General features: G+C 32.0%; 1 protein-coding gene and 1 long non-coding RNA gene across 2 annotated transcripts; both read right to left on the bottom strand.

The window, feature by feature from the left end:
- Positions 1-772: 772 nt before the first annotated feature.
- LOC105341927 (uncharacterized) lies at positions 773-7283 on the bottom strand. Its single transcript, XM_034466356.2, has 6 exons — positions 7162-7283; positions 5613-5846; positions 4804-5055; positions 4285-4461; positions 3993-4110; positions 773-1750 (listed from the first exon to the last, which is right to left on the bottom strand). The coding sequence occupies exons 1-6, from the start codon at positions 7220-7222 to the stop codon at positions 1579-1581; spliced, it is 1014 nt and encodes a 337-aa protein (XP_034322247.2). The 5' UTR covers positions 7223-7283; the 3' UTR covers positions 773-1578.
- Positions 7284-9586: 2303 nt separating this feature from the next.
- On the bottom strand, positions 9587-16625 carry LOC136269524 (uncharacterized). Its single transcript, XR_010707837.1, has 3 exons — positions 16467-16625; positions 11242-11352; positions 9587-9656 (listed from the first exon to the last, which is right to left on the bottom strand). It is a non-coding gene; the product is annotated as an uncharacterized lncRNA (long non-coding RNA).
- Between the last annotated feature and the right edge of the window lie 3849 nt (positions 16626-20474).

Raw genomic sequence — 20474 nt, 5'->3', positions numbered from 1 at the left:
ACAATCAGATAAAATAAAATATTGAGGTATAATAATAAATGCTGCTGCATCCCTGTTTCTTCTTTGACGGCATGTTCTCTCGCCTTCAACTATGTCTACTAAAATGCGTCGGAAATGGGCGGTATATACCCCCTCTGATTCGCACGAGCATTCGTACCATGGAACGCATGATTGCACGTCCAACCGTATTGTTGAACGTTCAATCGCCCGATCATCTGGGTTCTCGCGTGATCCTATTGCATTATCTCTCAACAGTCGCCTTTATTATACTGCTGTAGCATATGGACGCAAAATATATCGCAAGATTTAATGCATTTACATCGCACAACGCTCGCTTAGATCGTGCGAAAGGGGCTTAAGTACCGTACTTCCGTACGATCGCAAAACTGTATGTGTTCCAAAATAAAAAAAAAGTCCAAAGGAAAAAATATAAAACAGGTGCAAAGCAAACAGGGACATCCACCGTGCATGTTTAAGGAAAGCTTACGTATCTTAAATATTATAGGATAAGTAGCGTGTCTCGCGAGATTCTCATTTAAATCTGCCCGTAGACAACCTGTAGAATTTAGATCGACATGTTTTTTTGTTTTTTTTCTAAAAAGAGTATCTTGATTATTTTGTTACACAAACTATTAAGCACAGATATCTGAGTAAGAAACAAAATATTAAAAGAAAAAAAAAATTCACAGCAATTTATGGAATATTTTGTTTTAAACTTTTATTGTATTACAAGCTAAGAAAATATTAATATTTTTGTGTAATACGAGTCAACACTTTCATTTTTTACATCAATTTGTTTTACTTTTACTCCATAAACAAATTTAAAATAATAACAATTCAAAACATTTATTTAGTCCAATATCTACTAAATACATGATGTGCAAATTAAAAAAAAACAATTGTTTGAGCTCAAATTGTATAGAGTATAGGTATATATTCAAAATCAATCGACACATTGCATCATCTGGTATGCATATTTTCATAACAGAATCAATGTTGCCCCATTGCTATATGTTCACATGAACCTAATTTTAATGCATTGAAAACGACAGGGCACGTTCAAATTGTTACGCAATGTACTGCAATATTTCTTTTCTTTAAATATTTTTAATTCTATTTTTTTGGGAGGGGGTGTTTAAGTGTTGCAAATCCAGCAAATTAGTTAATTGTTGTCTTTAGATATGTCTTTCATTGCTAAGCTTTCGATAAAAACTCAGTAAAATGTTTGCCTCTTTAAAAAATACAATTGCTATATTAGTTCAAATAGATATAATATGTCATTCTTTCAAAAAAAGAAAAAAAGTAGCACATATTAATCTTGCGCAGCGCAGCACTTAATACTCTCAATACTTTGATTCATCATAAGTAAGGAATTTGCGAAGCTTCCGGGTTGCGTAATAGATTTTGTTATATGATATAAACGTTTAGCACTATATCCGCTGTAAAAATTGCAAGAAAAAAAAAGAACAAGACGTTATGTCACAGTCCAATACTACAGCATGCTGTGTTATTGTCACTAAGCATAACATTTCTGCATATATATTTCCACCCCCCCCCCCCCCAATATCTAACTAGAGTTCACCTGATCTTATCATAGATATAATTTTCAGTAGTTTTCACTTCTGTGAGTTCTTGGTATTCTGTATTTTCATAAATATTTTCATGAATATCAGTGTCGGCAGTCATGCGTTGTTGATTCTTCGCCTTTGATTTCTTCTGGTCCTTAAAACGTACTTTATTTCTGCATTCTCTGGTAGCAAACATAAGTCAATACATTATTGCATATTGTAAATGCTAATGTTTTAGCATGAGAGCTTTAATCGAAATGTATTTAAATGCACATTTTTTTCTTAACGCAAAAAAGAAGAATTGTTCATTTTTCTATGGCAAAAACATTCTTGTTTAAAGCATGCATGCCCTTCAAAAAGCATTTTAAACATAAAGTTATTTTACACAGCAACGTTGTATGTATTTTAAAATAAAACGTTTTCATATCATGAATTTGTCTGACTCTGTCTGACAATATTGTCATTGAAATAGCATGATACATGTAGTTTGAACAGCGGAAAATGGGTTTTGTACATTAAATAACCATCTGGATTGAAGAAACACTGCCGTCAATCAGGGAAAAAAAACTTGATTGTAAAGATGAAAAAGAATAGTGATAGATAGATATGTGACCTTTGGTCAATAATGAATTTTTTTGCATCACAGATAAACTTGTCAGGATAGTGAAGATGCTGTAGGAAACATTTCAATATGCAGTACTTGAATATGGTGAATAAACTGATTCGTTCCAGGTAACATCAGGAGTGAAAGAGGACTGCATGATCTCTGAATTTCTTTTTTTTTGGTTGGTTAAATATTTCATTATTACCAGAACCACAAAAACAGAACCAACAGGAATAAGATTGAATTCTACTACAAAACTTGAAGTAATAAAGATTAAGCTAAAGTATTGAGACTCAACACAGATGTAAGAAAGCAGTCAAGAGCGACGGGAAAGACACAGAAGATGTTGAATCCATTACCTCTGGTACCGATTAGACCCAACCTAACAGAAAAAAAACCCCAACTAAACCCTGAGTTTAATTTCTGGGTTTACTCTAGGTTTAATTTAGGTTTACTTGCGTGGACCAAGAGTAAACCAAGAGTAACCCCAAAAGTAAACCCAGAGTGGACACAGAGAGTAAACCCAGTTAGAAGTATACCCCTGAAAGCAGACGCTAACTGTGTATTCGGAATATAGAAAGGGTAGGAATTTCAGGCAGTAGGATGGTAAAATACAATACTAGTCTGCTTCACACTCCAGTGCATTCAGTTGACCTCAAAAGCAATTTCAAAGTAAACCCAAAGTAAATCCCGAGTAAACCCAAAGTAAACCCCGAAAAGTAAACCAAGGATTTAGTTGGGGTTTACTCTGATGTTAGGGTTAGGTCTGATCGGTACTTTACAAAGGGGGCATGCAAAAAACAAAAGGAGAAGCTGATAAGGATATTAACAATAGTCTTGGAAAGCCAAATCAAATTAAAATTTGAGCTTGTCAATGTTGTCCTTATCAAACTAAAACAAGTTTATTTAACAGTCTTATCCAGTCAGTCTTACATTATCTGGCAGTGAAAAGTTGAAAGCAACAGAGAGGGACAGGAAAAAAGATTAACACGTAAAGAAAAATCCTAATGGTAATATAGCCAGATCAAATTCCAAAGAAACAACGCTCCGTGGGAACAAAAACAACAAAAGTAACCTATTTATAATGGTTGGGAAATGAAATTGATTGGACATGACATAAGAATGCAAAACGCAAGAATTTGTACAACCGCATTGACATGGCATCGTGAAGGAAGAAGGAAAAAAAGGCCGGCCTAAAATAACATAATAGGAATACAGATAAAAATAGATTACAGCTTCGGTAGAATAGCTGAGCGTCAGCGAGGGCAGCAGCCAAAGTCAGGTACAGGTGAAGGCAGTGTATCAGGGCCTTATGCGCCTGCAGGCACAAAAAGATTAGGTGAGAGGTAAGGTGACATTTAATTGTCTTATTTTTTTGCGATGTATTTATTTGCAAATACAGGATATCATTATCATTCATAATTTTTAACTTTAAAAGTTGCATTAATCAATATTTTTTAAGTTATTTGAATAACACTAGTTTCACTTGCCTGAATTATTGTTTTGAATTGTTTTGTATATTACGAACAAATAACACACTGACAAAGTTTAAGTAAAGAATTAACATATATTTGATTTTTACACGTCAATTTAATTACACGAAATTAAAACGTCATGCGATATTTTTTAATCGATTTTTCTTACACATGGTTGAAGGTATAACAGAATGAACAACAGTTTGAGTATCATAAATGTACGATTATTAAAAAAAATAGCCAAGAAAACCAACCAAATAAACACAATTAAAAGCAGTAAAACACAAGGATGAGTAAGCTGACTATAACTTAACAAAACAAATGGGACAAATGTTATTCACTTACCTGATTGTGAAGATAATGTTGAATACAATGGAGATGACAAATAAAGTAGCAAATAAAGGAGCAAAACTGTAGAACACTGATGAAAGGCCATCTGGATCACCGAGTCGTATCAAGTGTGCTGCAATTTAAATTATTTATTGCCCTAATAAAAACAATTTATATATATAGAGAGAGAGGGAGAGAGAATGAGAGAGAGAAAGAGAGAGAGATTTTCATAGGTAGATACATAAATGAAAACGTAGGTGTATGTATCTAAATACAAAAGATTCATTCTGTCTACATCATGACTCACTATTAGGAATTTTATTCCACGTCAAGTTCGCTTTCTGACTTTTATTGCTTTGTTGACCATCATATTCCTCAACATTACGTAGTCGTGGTCCAGATTCGATATCACAGAGACAAGGTTGACAGTTTTCATACCATGGGATTGAGCAGTTCTCTCCATAATGACCAAATTTTGAGCAGCCTTGAAAAATGCACAATTTCCTTATTAATGATATTATTGTAACCGTTGAATTCATTAATAAATTTATATCTGCGCTGCATTACATTTACTTTACATAAATGCATTTTAACCTGAAATGTAAGTTTGAGCGATATCTATATATATATATATATATATATATATATATATATATATATATATATATATATATATATATATATATTAATTATTCAACATTCATATTTACAAGCAACAATCAATTTATAGCATCTAATGGTTTTTTCCTAAATTCGAAATTATAGATTCGTCGACAGTTAAGTAATCGAATCAAATTACCACTCCTAAACAATGTTAAAATCTCACCAAAAACTTCCACTTCACAGAGCTCGTTGTACGCGTAGTCTGAATACCCTGCAGGGAATGGACGATTGGTCCTATTGTTGTAGAAGATGACGTATCGAGCAAAATTTGGACACGTTATGTTAATTGGATTAGGTATTGTCTCTAAGGTGAAGTTTCTGTCCTTAAAACACAACACCCCATCGTTCTTTTTAGTTGTGTTTGATACGATAACCGAAAATCCCAAAAACCTAGGTGCATGTTTGTTTTTAGCACCTACAAAGAAGAGTAAAAATACACAATCAAAATTTGTCCACTCAATCGTGTGATTTATACTTGGTAGGAATTAGTTTCGTTTGATATGTTCAAGTAGATTCTTTCAAAAATATAAAAAATGTAATGATCATCATGTTTAACAAAAATGTTGATTAATTCTTTGATTTTAGTTGACAAATTAAAATTCCAAAATGTGCATATTTCCAATTGCCTTAAAAAATATTATATTTATAACCACCCTCCCCTAAAAAAAAAACAAAAACAAAAACAAAACAAAAAAACCAAAACAAAACAAAACAAAAACAAAAACAAAACAAAAAACAAACAAATCAAAAAGAAATTTAAAAAAATTAATAATAAAAACAAAACAAATAAAAAAACGAAATAGGTGCCATTTAGTTAAAGGCGTACCGATTGAAGTGTCTGTGGATTATCTATCAAGCAAACATACATGTAATCATGGCCTTTGTTTATTTGTCAGCCTCAATTGCAGCCAAAAATGTAATAAATATCTTGATAAATAGCCCAATACTATAGTAATCCATAAGAAAACCTACCCCAGGGAAAATTATCCGTTCTGTGCTGGATGAATATTCGATTTATATTCAGGATATTTCCCAGGTCAACCCTCCATTCTGCTATTGATTTGCCGTTGTCCGATATTGTACACTCTCCCCCAGAGGCAGCGAGGTTAGATTTCCGTCCATCTACTGCACGTTGCGCTCCCCAGTCGAGCATTTCATTTTTCCAGGGATACCTCTCCCATGCTTGTTTATTCAAAGCAATGTTTTCTGTCACATATCAAAAACAAAAACAATAAAACTCAAAACAAAATGATAATATATGTACTTTAAAGCAACATAGAGTAAATGACAGAACATTGGCACGTATATCGCACGTATATCTCGTATACAAGAAGTTGTTTCCTAGATGGGTTCACTGGATATCTAGTTTAATCTGTAGAGAATGAAAACGATCTCGATCTAAATTGACACCTTGCAGTTTTCTGCACATGTAAGTATGATAGGTGAATATAATCTATATTTGTATGTTTATGCCATAAAGTTTATATTAAGTAGATCCTTATTAAAATATTAAAATATACATAGCGTAGTTATTATTTTGCATGTGACATAATGTACTTGTGTATTACATAGCCGCAATTTGCTAGCTCAATGACTCTCTTCTGCTGCACGCGAGGAAGAGGTTACGTACATGTAATCATTTACTCAAATTTAACGGAAAAGGATAGATTTAGAATGTAATGACAGTTATCATATTTTTTAAAACTATGTTTCCACTTAATAAATTTGCTGAATTAATAAAAGAATGAAAGTTAAAAGATAATTCTTAATTTTTACTAGTCGCTTATTAAAATAGGTTCTTATAATAAATTAAACACAAAAGAAAATCACAAATATCAATTAACAAGTACAAAAAAAACGGGACACATTTAAGGCCGTATTCAAAAATTGTAGGAGCCATGTAATCAAAACTAATTTGTGTGCGCCATTATTTCACTTTAATGCCAACCAGATAGATTTAGTTTTCCTCAAATATATATGGGAGTAGAGTAAAACATTTTCTAAGATTTAATATATATTGTACTATTTGGCCATTTTGGCCCCATCCTTGGGGCCATGAATAGCATAGTTGGTAGAGGGTTCCATGGACACCATTACCAGGCATTTAGTCTTATCTCAAAATGTGTGCACCTACGCGCCAGAAAAGTGCTGATATTCCAATTTTGTCATTTGTTTTAAATAGATTATAAGTCTATATTTGATAAATATCTTAAACCAAAATAAGTATATCATTAATTAATACAAAAAGTAAAATGTTTTCCCATTTGTTTGCTTTTATTCGGTGTTTTGTTTTAAATATGATTTACAATGCCTAAAAACAGGTATTATGTTTTAAAAAATATTATTTTATAGCATATAGTATATAATTTATTTTCCATATTTGGCATGTGTTTCTGTCAATGCGTTGCGTAACAAAACTGCCTTGTTAAGAGTGGAGCTACTTTAATAAAATAGGTTTGCAGAAACATACAGTTAATACCTGAACAAAGTTGATTTATAACTATAATCTAAAAGGACATACCATAAGCTATTGCTAAACATAAGAGCCTCTGGAAAAATAAAGCATTCCAAATGATATCCATAGTATAATCGTCGTTTTAATAAAGGAAAACACAACAAGAAGAAAAAAAGAGGTTATATAAACAGGAAATTTTACGCATGTCTTCATGACAGCTACACAATTCCGGCGTACACTAGGACAATGAGTCATTCACTCTTCTTTACCACATGATTTGAAGACTTTAACAGAGATATTTTTATGTAGAAAAAAAAGAATTATGTAAAGCAATACTACTGCATTCGGAGAGATCAGAAATACACGAAGGCAGATATTTAACACAACAGACACACGAAGGAGAAGCGCGTGTGTAAATAAATGCATAGCTCTGCTATTGTAGTCTTCTTCTAACTTTCAAAAAATTTGTAAGACCATGTAAAAATTATCTAAAGCATTTTGGATATTTTATGACATGTTGCTACCACTGAAACACTGTTAACTTACGCATACATCTAAATTGACACCTTGCAGTTTTCTGCATGGATTATTGTAGAGAGTTGAATTCGACATAAAGAAACACAATGGTTGTGACAACGCTGAATAATGATACAGAGTTCTATATGGATAATAATTATCTTAGTGAATCTTAAATCTTACTGAAAATTATCTTTAACATAATTACATATTTGACATGTGCACTGACTCATCTGTGAACTAAGCTCGATCAAATACAAATGTAGTGCAGTTCATAGCATATGCGCAAACAATATTAAGAATTATTTATTATTTTTCAACCTGGTTCAAAGAACTTTTTACCACCAAGAAACCAAATACAAAAATTGTCGCCACCATCTCCTGTTATTGCGCGTGTAAGCATGATAGGTTAAAGATAAGATGAAGTATAATATATCTTTGTATTTTATGCCACAACGAAGTTTATATTTAGTAGATCCTTATCGAATAATCAAATTGTTATTATTGTGAATGTGACATAATGTACTTGTGTATTACATGACCGCAATTAGCTAGCTCAATGGCTCTCTTCGGCTGCATGCGAGGAATGGGTCACGTAATCATATACATAAAGTTACGGGGAAAGGACGGATTTAGAATGTAATGACAGTATAATGTATTTTTGAAATTATATTTTCATTTTAAAAATTTGTTAAAATAAAAAAAAATGAAAGTTAAAAGATAAATCCTTTTTTCTCTTATTGCTTATTAAATTGTTTTTTTTTATAAACACAAAAGAAAATCATAAACATTCAAAGGATGAAGCTATGCCATTCAGTCAATTAAATGAAAACTGAATGGTCTGGAAAGGTGACTGAATGAGGATTAGATCGCAGATAAATACTCCCAACAAAGGGGTTCTCCCGATTCTCTATCACACAAATAAAGTAAGTTTACAGTATTCAAGTATCACTTACCTCATTGTTATCGCACCCGAGACCATGGAATCCCTTTTACAACCGAAAATAAAATATCAGTTAACTTTTATCATGATTTTAAAGAAGAATGAACAAAACAATTTGAGTTAGGGGCGCTACCGTCCAAAGTCGGCTTCAAGTATTTAGGATTTAAAACTAAAGTGTTACAATATAAAACTGCTCTTTTTTTCTTCATATTAACTTATCGAACATTTCATAAGTAGGCAAACTTTGGTAAATGACAGGTTTGACGTCATTTGGCAAAATATATAAATTTTCACTTTTTCTATGATTTATCGTGCATATCAATTACCTCCGCACTAGTGCACCAACGTAATATTTCTCTCAGAACATTATCATACAATCAAACAATAGATGAGGTTTCGCTCTAGTACACGCATTGCAGAACACGGTAACCCCCCCCCCCCCACTTGAAAAAAAAAATTAAATCAGTATTGATATTTCATGCTGATAAATTTATATTTTGTATTTTCTACTTAGTCTAGATAGTCTAGTATTGAGTTTTCATATAGTTTTGCAAAATAGATGTCACAAACATTGATTTGTAAAACCCAAGACTATATTGGATTTTGCTAGCTTGTTTGTGTTACAAACCTTTGATTAAGAAACTGAAAAAAGTAGTAACATCTTTATATTCATACAGTCATTTAACTAAAATCAAAATTTAAGAACTGTGTTTTTTGGGGTTTTTTTAAATAAAATAAACATATAATATCTATATATAAGCTATGACATGCAATAATTCTTAGTATCATTATTATTCCATGCTGGTATAATTTGCAGCATGATTTATAGAAAGACAAATAGTCGAAAAGAGGAAATGAGAGAGAGAGAGAGAGAGAGAGAGAAAGAGAGAGAGAGAGAGAGAGAGAGAGTTGATGAAACGTCCTAAATCTTTGTCTGTCTATATATAAAAGTGTTCACTAAGTCGTAAGCTAGCAATCATCAAAGGAACGTAATTTAATATCTGATTTTTAATAGGTATATGTGCATGTATCAAACTATGTAATAGTCATTACCCTTGATGGTTTTCAGCTTTGAACTGCTGACCAATGCCCTCCTTCCGTGCTGCTCTCGTAATAACTATGAAAAACATTCTTAATATTGTAAATATCGTTGATTACGTTTTTTTCTTTACAAACACTTTATCAGCATTATGTCTATGTAATATCAAATGTGTTAGTATGACACTTTAAACAAAAGGTGTTACTATAATCAAACACAATTATTTCAGGTAGTGTCATTTGAGGTATTTCGAATCACATTACAACTTATTTGCAAAATATATAAATAAAAAACCGCATGTTAAAAATTGTTTTGTTAATATCACTTTATAACAGATCGTGCAAGTCAAATTTTAACCTTTACCGTTCTTAAAGGTATAAAATATATTAAAAATAAAAACGTGGGAATTTGATGTACACTGGTAACGTACAAGAATTACATGCGGTGATAACGAACAATGTTATAAAAATGCAACACAGGAGCAAAACAAACTAAGACTTTTCCAAAATTTTTAGGTAGGATCAGGTGACATTTAGAGGAGGGCATCTTCTGCTTACCGGTCACACCCGACGTGAACTCTTTGTCATAATGGGGTAAAAAATCTGGAAAAGTCGACAATCAGGTGATTAGATATGGTTTAACAATTAGAATTAAAAAACGTCAGTCAGCATGCAACCCAGTGGAAGATTGTACTTGCTGACAAGGTCGTTGTATCGACACTAGAAATTACAAAAAAGAAGACTTCAATCAAGACCGTTGATTGTCCTGTTTTATTCATTTGTTTGTCAGTATTTCATAGAAAATAGTTGTTAAAAGCATGGTTTTTTCATTGTGTCTACCAAAAATGTAAGCTCCAGTACACCCTATGAAACAGAGATATTGCTATGAAGCATCATTAAAAGAATTTATGTCTTGAATTTCATAAACCTGTAGAAACCTTTCATTTACTAGATTTGTAACCTTAACCAAGAAACAAAAAACCCATATTCAGGTGTTGATTGTACATGTATATGCTGCATAAGTAAAGGAAGTTGACTGTATAAAAACTATGTCTTTTATTTCAACTTCACTGGGATATATCGAGTCGATGTTAGTATGAAAGTAACTATCGTTAATTGATAATATATATACATTTTTAATAAATTTTGCTTCCTGCTTTCCAATAAGTACATATATAGTGCCTATCTGAAACTCAAGCATCTTTTTAATATCCAATTCAGAGTACTTGAGTGCACAAACCAAATAGTTTTAACAAAATAGTTTTGCAAATGAAGGAAGACAATGCAAGTTAATTAACGTAATCCATTTGTACTGAAAAAGCAGCTATCAAAGATGTCAGATAGCCTGAACTTTAATTTATGGTTCATTTGTTTGTAGAAAGTGTAGAAAAGTCGTAAGTTTTGATGCTTCTGATTAAAGTAAATTTTCGGGATTTCAAATTTTGTAAAAGATCCTTGGAATTCTGAAGTATCCAAGTCCAAAGACATAAAGAATAACTGCAGTATGTTTATGTTTATATGTATTTTTTTCTTTCTTTTATAGAAATGAGACTGCAATCAACGAAATGATTCGGTCCTATTAATATTTTGCATGGTATTGGCTCAAATCAAATAATAAGTAGATATTTCTAATGTGTTATCTTTCTCACCTTCACGTATGTATCGGGAAATTCCTCGTCGTTGATTTCCTTGCAGGTACCTGGCATCACTGCATTGTACAGGCATAGCATACAGACGAACAGTAGAATCGTGTACTTCATCTGGAATATTAGCGGTCACTAGGTAAGTTTGTTGTATACATTGTATCATTAAAAACAAAATTATTCTTGTCCACCAAATTAAAGAAGGCCAATACACTCAACAAAACTTTTAAGTGTTCATCCAGTATTTATGTATTTACTATCATCATATGAAACATGCACATTTATTTGTCTTGTTGTCGTGGTACCTGATTTCCACTCAAGTTTCAAATACTTGAGAACCATGAATTGACCTTGACCTCAGTGCAACCATTTTTTTAACCATATGAAGTGGTTCTTTTTTAAACTAAGACCAAATACTAATATTAATCATAGAAATGCCAATCATTTTAAGCATACTTTTTCAGGTTTTTTTTTCTCGGGGTGACTGTTGTTGGTTATTAGATTTATTCACAACTAAAACTGTATGTAATCGGTCATCAAAAGTTATGACATCAGATTTCCCTATGCCCTAAAACTCCCAGAACTTACAAAGTTATTGCTTCTTTTTTTTTTTCAGAAAGAAATGCTTATTATAGCTACTCCCCTGAAATCATACAAGATAAAAACTGAAGCATTTACAAGTGTCTTTAGAACTCAAATGTATGAACGCTTAAATCTTCATACAATCAATTTCAACTTTTCTTTTACTATTCGATGCAGAGATGTTGGACCAGTTGATATGACAGCATCGATATTATTCGTTCAAAATAACCTAAGTGTTAACAGTCAAGGTAATTTAAAAATCTGTTAATGGATGAGTGTTCATATATCTTTTGTTAAGGGTGGTACAGAAAAAGCTTTCTCATGGATGTAGTTGGACTTGAAAAAAGATTTTAGAATATTGACCCTTAGCCTCTTTCTTAAAGTAGTTATATAGTTATTGTCCCTGTTGTATGAAATACTTGTAATGGGTACTCATCTAAAACCATATGAGAAAGAGATATAAGACTTGTTTCAATATCTTCAGTGAACTTAGAGGGTTCCTCATTTGTCTACACCAAAAAAATCTGAGGCAGTTGATGTCACTCAAAGTATTTAAATCTTCATGAAATGACCTCGAACTTGTTTATTCACTATTCATAGTAGAGACATCTGACCACTTGGGGTGTGAACTTTTCCTCCGCTGATAACCCCCCCCCCCTCAAAAAAAAAAAAAGAAAAAAAAAAAGAAAAAAAAACAAAAACAAAAAACAAACCAAAAAAAATCAAAAACCAAAAAAAAAAAAAACAAAAAACAAAAAACAAAAACAAAAAAAAAACAAACAAACAAAAACAAAAAGAGCAAGATCATTTGAAATTATGTGTATTAAATAGTAATGAGTATCTATATCTCTTTTTAGGGTGATAAAGAAAAACTTTCTCCTTTAGGACTTGTTATGACATTTTAAAATTCAGGTGGCTCTCGATAGCTCGAATTTCATAGAACTAAGGAAAAACTTCAATGAATCAAGGGTTCGAGTTTTCAGGAGTTTGGAATTTTCCGAGTTGACTGAGGGGTTATAAATTCAGTCTTACCGGATGTAATGTTTAAGTCATCTATTTTAATTCTAATCCTATGCATTTGTTTGAACAACTTATTTTTCTTCGACTATCATACAGATCTTGGTGTTAGAAACAATATTGAAAAAAGTCATGATATTTATTTTATGCATAATAATACGCCTAAATTGCACGATGCAACTGCACTGTGAGGCAACTTGTCGTTAAATCGATAACTGAGTATTACCCACTGTGCGGGTCCTTCACCATATTGCGCAGTGCTACTCCTAAGTTGTGAATTAACTTGTTTAGCAGTAATCGTCATACTGACAACAATGTTGAAATGCATAATTTCTGCAGTTTTACAAAATTCATTAAGTTTTTACTTTGACTCAGTTTAAATTATTGAATCGTCCCGAATGCATGTTTTTAAGTAAAGATGTTATCTAGATAACGCTTGCATATACACAGCCGAGGCATCGAGAGTTAAAAAAAATAAATCATGAATGACGGGATGTATTTGACTTCCATGGTTTAAAAATTTCTAGAGGTCAAGAGTTTCAGAAGTCAAGAGTAAATTTGCTTAGTTATATAGGAACAAATTCGGGACTGGAAACACACTCCAAGCAATCGAAGTTCGAGCCATTAAAAGTTGGCTGCATATCCTTTAGTTCCTATCTTGAAATAGTTACATAGTTATTGTACTTTGAGTATGGATTGCTGGTTATCGTCACTGCTTTGAAACTATAAGAGATATAGACTTAGAACTTTTATCAAAGTCTTGAAAACACTTAAAGGGTCCTTTAATCTATTCGCACTGGAAGAATCCGAGCCCCGTTGTAGCAGTAATTGCTCCTGTAAGCATTTAAATTTCTGTAATAAGCACTTCTAACTTTTGAATATTCATCATACTTGACCATTCAGACTTCGGTCTACGTAGGATTAGACGCGCCGTCCTCCAATCAAAATGACGAAAAGGTCAAAAGTCAAGGTTTATGTATTTTACTGAATCCGAAATGTTTCACAGGGAATTCAACAAAACCGGTAGAGTTTTCAATAGCCTGCTCGATTGCAAAATAAGGTAAACAATTTGGTAAGCCAGGTATCACATCAAGGTCCCGTGGTTATTCAGGTGTAAAGTGTTATTTTGCATTTTGAACAAAGACAGCTAGCCTCTAGAACGATTTTTTTTTTCTGCGGTTAAGTATTTTATTTTTGTTCCTTTTAAAAGATTGTCCGCCTTACCAGCACATTGGTGTTGCTCTGAATAAGATGGACAATATTTGAGAAATTTTTTGATAAACAACAGGGATTTTTTGGCTTGAAATTAATTTTTTTCACCGAAAAAAATATCATTATTATTGTTTGCTTACGAAACGAGTGGAACAAACAAGTACAGTGGTAAAAACGTTATATTTAACAAGCCAATCGTGTTAGAGAGTTTTTGTCATGTAGGTGATCGTTCGTAAAACGTGCAGGATCGTTGTGTATAAGAGAAAAGGGTTTGCTTTTTTTTCTCGTGCATGAACGTGAGGGTTTTTTATCGTCTTCCAGCGAAATGTTATTATCTAATCCATGTACAACGACGAGTGGTTTTTAAAAACAACACAACTCAATGCAACTTTAAAACTTGTTGCAGATGAATACTGGGTGTGTTTATTCATCCACCATGTCAGCGCTGATCTTTTTTTTTTTAATAATGTCTCTTTTGACATTGAATTTATAGTATTGCAGAAACTTATGTTTTAAAATTTAGAAATAATAAAATTCAATCGTTAATGTATGATATATTATGAAAACAAGGAGTGTATTAAATCCAAATTCTTTGGAACAAGGTAAGGAATTCAACTGTATTTATTAAGTATTTGGATTGCAAAAACATCAACTCAATTGTAACGATTTTTTGTGCGAAGATTATGCATAATCTTCATTTCTTTTACACATAATCTTCTTTAACTTATTATAGAATTTAGTATTCCTTGTGGAAACAAAACAATAAAATTGATGTGTGCATCTGTTTATTATCCTTCATCTGGTAAAAATAAAAGAATGCATGAGTACTGTGCATAGTGCATTTCAATAAAATACATGAATCACATCAAAAAAATAAAGCATTACGTTTTCTTTATTCTGATCTTAATAAAATCATTTCTGATTTTGCAATTAAAATGGTGTAAAATCGTTCGTTTGTTCTTTTATCGTTATCGTTTGTGTATCGGGAAATTTTAAATAGGACGCGGGGGATTGTTTCGAACGAAACTGAAAGATCCGGTCAAACTTTTGAAATAAAGGGAGAACCTGAGGTTTGGCTGGTTATTTGAGGGGTATAAATTGTTTGAGTATTTATTGCATTAATTTTGTGGATAGAAGAGCTCATGTCAATTTTATTGATGTGTGCCACTTCTCATCATATATGGAATGAAAATGCGAAACTGTGAAAATTTTCATGTTTGTGCTTGAAAAGTAATGTGGGTTCAGAACACAAAAGGTCATTCGAAAAGAAGGTGATTGACCCGATCAATTGGTGATTATTTGCATGGGTATACATTAAGCTACCAATCCTATGGTAGTTTATAGCAGTTGCTCGGGACTGGAGCGTGGTGCTGGCCCGGGAAAATGTGGAAAAAAGGGCAGTTTTTCAGAAAACTTTGAGACCGTCCCTGGCTATTTAATATAGTGCTATACGTAAGTTGTACTTGTTTAATCTGAAATGTTTTAAAATTCTCAAAAGTCGGGACCATGTGTCCCCTGCATGCAAACCAATTTTAGCAAATTTAAAAAATCCACTGAAAAATTAAATCATATATGTAAGCACTATCTGTCCCACATTTCCCGCCAAAATAACCATCCCCTGCCATCTAGGTAGTGTTGGCCCATATATAATTCGTAATTGTGTATCATGCATGATCGTTCGTGTGTCAATATTGTGTGTGTAAACAATAAAGTTGTAACCACTGCAACATTATAATACTTCTGCCAGTTCACAGTAAGTCAGTAGCATCAGTTACATTTTTAAGTTTTCTTTTCTTTTTTAAGGACACTATGCCAGGTTTTAGCTTTATTGAATAGTTACAATAGGTACAAGTTGCAAAATAAAAGCAAAACTTCAATCATTGGATATACAGTATACACATATATACTCAAACAAAAAATAAAAGAAGTTTGTAAGATATTTTGGTTATCTTTTATTGGATGTTTGATGGACATGGAGTATCGCATAAACATGCGAATTGCTAATAAGGACACTTATAAACAAACAACTTCATACTCTTTCCCATCAAGTCATTTACATTTGGCAAACACTATTTAAATACAATCAGAACATTATTTAACTTTCAAATAAACTATTGATACTTTGGCTAAAAAAAAACAGTTAGGTCTACTTTATATCTAAAAAAAAAAAACCAACGCGTGTTAGAATCGGTAGAATAGAAATCAGACAGTCTTTAAAATCGGGTGGTTTCTGTCACAAACAAATAGCGAATAGAAAACGCCTATCTTAATCATTGGGTGGCTATAATACCAAATCAATATATACTAGAGATCTGATACAGCATTTGTTCTAAATAATTCTACTGAATTATTTTGCAATTTCAAAATAAAAATATTTTGAAAGGAACACGTTTTATATTATATTAATATTATAGTCTTACCTTAAACGTCAACAATTTTCTTTTTTAAGTATTGGTGGTTCTTGTTAAATGGTAGGGTTTCTTCTAAATAGAATCCAAGTAAGCAACAACCTTTATATCAATTCAATATGTGTAATTAACTTTTATTTTTCAGCCACGGTTATTGGTCAAGGTTATTTAATTTCTAGCTTTGTTTATCTGATCTGTTATACTGTATAACATAAATCGTGCACATTTAAATATGTAATTTCAAGGCTCAAGCGTGCGTCTTTAGATAACCATCTTGTGTTTCAGCTTTTCTAAACTAGCCCTTAGTTAAGTACATATTATTCTTCAAGTGCAATCGACTTTATATCAAGCCTTGCAATTTTGATTTCTGAATACGACAATTAACTGATAATTCATGTAATATTGCCCATTTAAATAATTAGCAATACACATTCCTTTGTCCCTTTCAGACGTTATTTTCTTTCTATAGAACCTAATATTCTTTGTAGAGTCAAAACATTTTAATTGGTTTGTTGATCATATCCTATCGTTCACCAGGTAAAAATAGATCTGTGCATGAGTACTGTACATGCAGCTTTTCCATAAAACGCAGTTATTGCAAAACAAAGTGAAACAATACATTTTATTAATTCTAATGTTTTTTTTATCTATTTTATCATTTTTATATATATTTTTGATTTAGCAGTTTAAATGGTGTAGAATCGTTTGTTTGCTCTTGTGTAACGTGAAATTTCAGTTAGTTATGGATCGTCTTTGTGTCCTGTCTAATCGTGTATCGTGTTGATCGTTTGTGTATCGTGTATGATCGTTCGTGTGTCAGAATCGTGCATGTTGTTGGTCATCAATAACGTTCTTACCACTGTAGCATTACGATAGCTGTTGCGAGTGTGAACCAGGTAAGCAACATCGTTTGTATTTTCAAGGTTATTTTTAATGTAGGACAGAACTAAAAGCTATCAATCATCATTAAAGGTAATTAACTTTTTTTTCCAGTCACGACAATTTCTATCAGTTGTCAAGGTTTTTTTTTTCTAGCAATGGTTTCTCTAATCTGTTACATAACATGAACCATGGACATTCAACTTTGAAATTTCAAGGCTCAAGTTTGCGTATCTAGATTACTTTCTTGCATTACAACTTTTATTATACTTAAAGTACAATCGACTTTATATCCGATCAAGCCTTGAAATTTTGATTTCTGAATACGACAATTCAGTGACAATTCATCCGATATTGCCCATTTAAATAAATAGCGATACACATGACTTTGTCTTTTTAAAACTGTTACAGCATATAAAACATATCCAAATATATACTTCTGTTTAAATGTTGCAATGTAATTGTTAAATGCTTTAATTCTTCTTCAAGTTAAAACAAATCAGGATTTGTAATGCAATATTTCTACTGATAAAACATTGCTAGGCACTTTTCCATTACCAAACAAAACTTAAAAAGGAAATAAATAAAACCTAAATAAAAACAAACAAAATAAAAAAAATGTGGGAAAAAAAACCTTGACAGTTAAATGTTTTTAAATTTAAGTTCTAATTGTATAATTTCAAATCAACCGTCTTCCATTTTTCAAACATCGTGTGGTATTTTTAATAAACTCTTTTATTATTTGCACTGTTTGCGGCAGTTTACAAAGCTTTTTATTAATGAAACCCTGTACGTTTGTAAATGTCCATGACATTTGAATGTTGATAGCAGTGTGAGTCAAGACTGTTTGGGAAGATTTGGTTTGTGCGGAATAGTTAATGTTGTGTCATATATATCCATGAATTGATCAATTTCATGATTTCATAACGAAGCTAGGTCGCACAAGATAACTGAATAAATTATTTTGGGAATGTACATATGTATATGCTTAATACACTTATAAGGTCTTTCGAATTAAGATCCATAATTCTCCACAACAGTGTGCTAGATCACGTTATATATCTTGGATCGTTTTGTATTGTTCCAATCTAACAATCTAACAATCCATTAATTAGAATGTTATATCAATTAAAACACAGTATATGATACTATAAATGTTTCTTTTGCGTTTAAAGCCTTGTTTTCGTAGAACCTGGGATGTAACCCAACCCTCCGGTAAATATGCGATATTTATCTTCATTCCAATTGCCAATCGAATTATTTGTTTAATTCGAATTTATACATGTAGTAGAAGGTTCATTTTTATCAATACATGAGGTATAGGAATAAATTAAATCAGGCAATCTGTAAAAATTATACCAAACAAAAAGAGATGTAAATAAACTTTCAATCAAATGCAGAAGTTTTATTTTGATGATAATCAGCGTTTTGTCCCCATATTTCTAAATATACTAAATACAAGGCCGTTTATATTGATATAAGTAATTCAATAAGAAAATGGATTGGAATATGGCATACAGTAAAACTCGTTTAGTACGAACACGGATATTGCGAATTCACGGATATAGCGAAGTGAATTTGGATCCCCAGCTATGTAAATTAAATGAATTTTTTATACGGTTATAAAGAATTACGGATATCACGAAGTAATTTCTTAGGTCCCAGTGACTTCGTTATAACCGCGTTTTGCTGTATAAGGAAGAGCTGAAGAGAATTAAAGAGCTGTTCTTAACATAATACAACGTTTCTATTGTTTTGGATTAAAATAACATATATTTTGGTAAATATAACTTACAATATTTTTTTTACAGAGTTCAGAACATGTTGATACTTATTGTAAAACTATACATTTATTCATGTAAATACAAATACGTCCAAAAACTTGACTTTTTTAGTTTAAGTAAAGAGACTGCTGACAGATTCCTTATTAAGAAATGTATGATATTTAATAAACCTAGCAATTACTCATAATATGAAAGAGATTGAAAAGCAATTTGTGAATTACTCTTGGTAGCATATAAAATAGCTATTAGTGACTAGGAACCCAACATTTATTACAATTATAATGATAAGTTAAATCTGCAGACTTTAGCTGTTTCATATTTGATTTACATGACGTGACTGCCTGTCGGTCCTCTCTTTCTTTTTTTCTGTCTCATATATATGAACAATTGTGTCTGAGTTTCAAAAGATCTATTGAAAAAAATATCAGAAGTAAGTTATGTTTCAGTCCTATACTACAGCATGCAGTGAGATTGTCACTGAGAATAAAATTATAGTATAAAAATGTCCTCTTCAGCATCTCACTAGCGTTCATTTGAGTTCATCATACATGTAGATATACTTTTCAGTAGTTTTCACATCTGTGAGTTCCTGGTAATCTTTGTTTTCATCCACTCTGTCATGAATCTGAAGGTTGGTAGCCATGTTTTGTTGATCCTTTGCCTTTGATTTTTACTGGTTTGTGTGCAGTAACATCATTTTATTTCTGCATTCTCTCAAACCAGCGACACTTTAGCAACACTTATTACCCAGGATCAGAGGAAAAGATTTTCAAAGAATTAATTCCTTTCCGTTTTGTAATCATTTTCACTCTAGCGTCAGAACCCCTGACCATGATTTCACAGTTTTGGTAGAGATATTAATGTTTGTTACTACCATGCAGCAATTTAACTTATTAATACCCAGTTGTAATATCTTTTTTTAAATAGTGTTTTGATATTAATGGTTTTAGCCCTACTTCTCATGTCCAAGGGAGGCAGGGACCATGGTTTTAACAACATTTGCTCCCTTTTACGTACAGTTGCAACATTATGTATGCCAAATTTTCTGAAGATTCATTTTGTGGTTCCAAGAAAAAAGCTAAAAATATTATTACTTTTTACGACCGACAAAAGCAGATAGCAATAGGTTACATGAGTGACTGAAGTGACCTAAACAGACTGCTTGACCTGACATTCAAAATATACGCAAAATTAAGAAAAAAAACGGCAAGTCTTTTTTTTGTCGGGGGGGGGGGGATGAGGGGCTGGATTTTGGATATGGGGTTGGAGTCGGGGGTATTGCTGAGGGTGTGGTGATTTGATATAGCGAAACAAATTTTGGTTAATGGGGAAGGGGCGATTACCCCGAACATCTTTT

The sequence above is a fragment of the Magallana gigas genome, chromosome 1 (genome assembly GCF_963853765.1).
Source record: "Magallana gigas chromosome 1, xbMagGiga1.1, whole genome shotgun sequence".
Lineage (NCBI taxonomy): Eukaryota > Metazoa > Mollusca > Bivalvia > Ostreida > Ostreidae > Magallana > Magallana gigas.
The sequence above is the reverse complement of the archived record's forward strand: the minus strand, read 5'-3'. Positions and strand labels throughout refer to the sequence as shown.

Coding starts and splice junctions, on each gene's coding strand:
- LOC105341927 (XM_034466356.2), bottom strand. CDS start 7,222: ATGGATATCATTTGGAATGCTTTATTTTTCCAGAGGCTCTTATGTTTA. Junction 5,847..7,161: donor ATGTTTAGCAATAGCTTATG/GTATGTCCTTTT, acceptor GATATGTGACAG/AAAACATTGCTTTGAATAAA. Junction 4,111..4,284: donor GTGGAATAAAATTCCTAATA/GTGAGTCATGAT, acceptor TTTAAATTGCAG/CACACTTGATACGACTCGGT.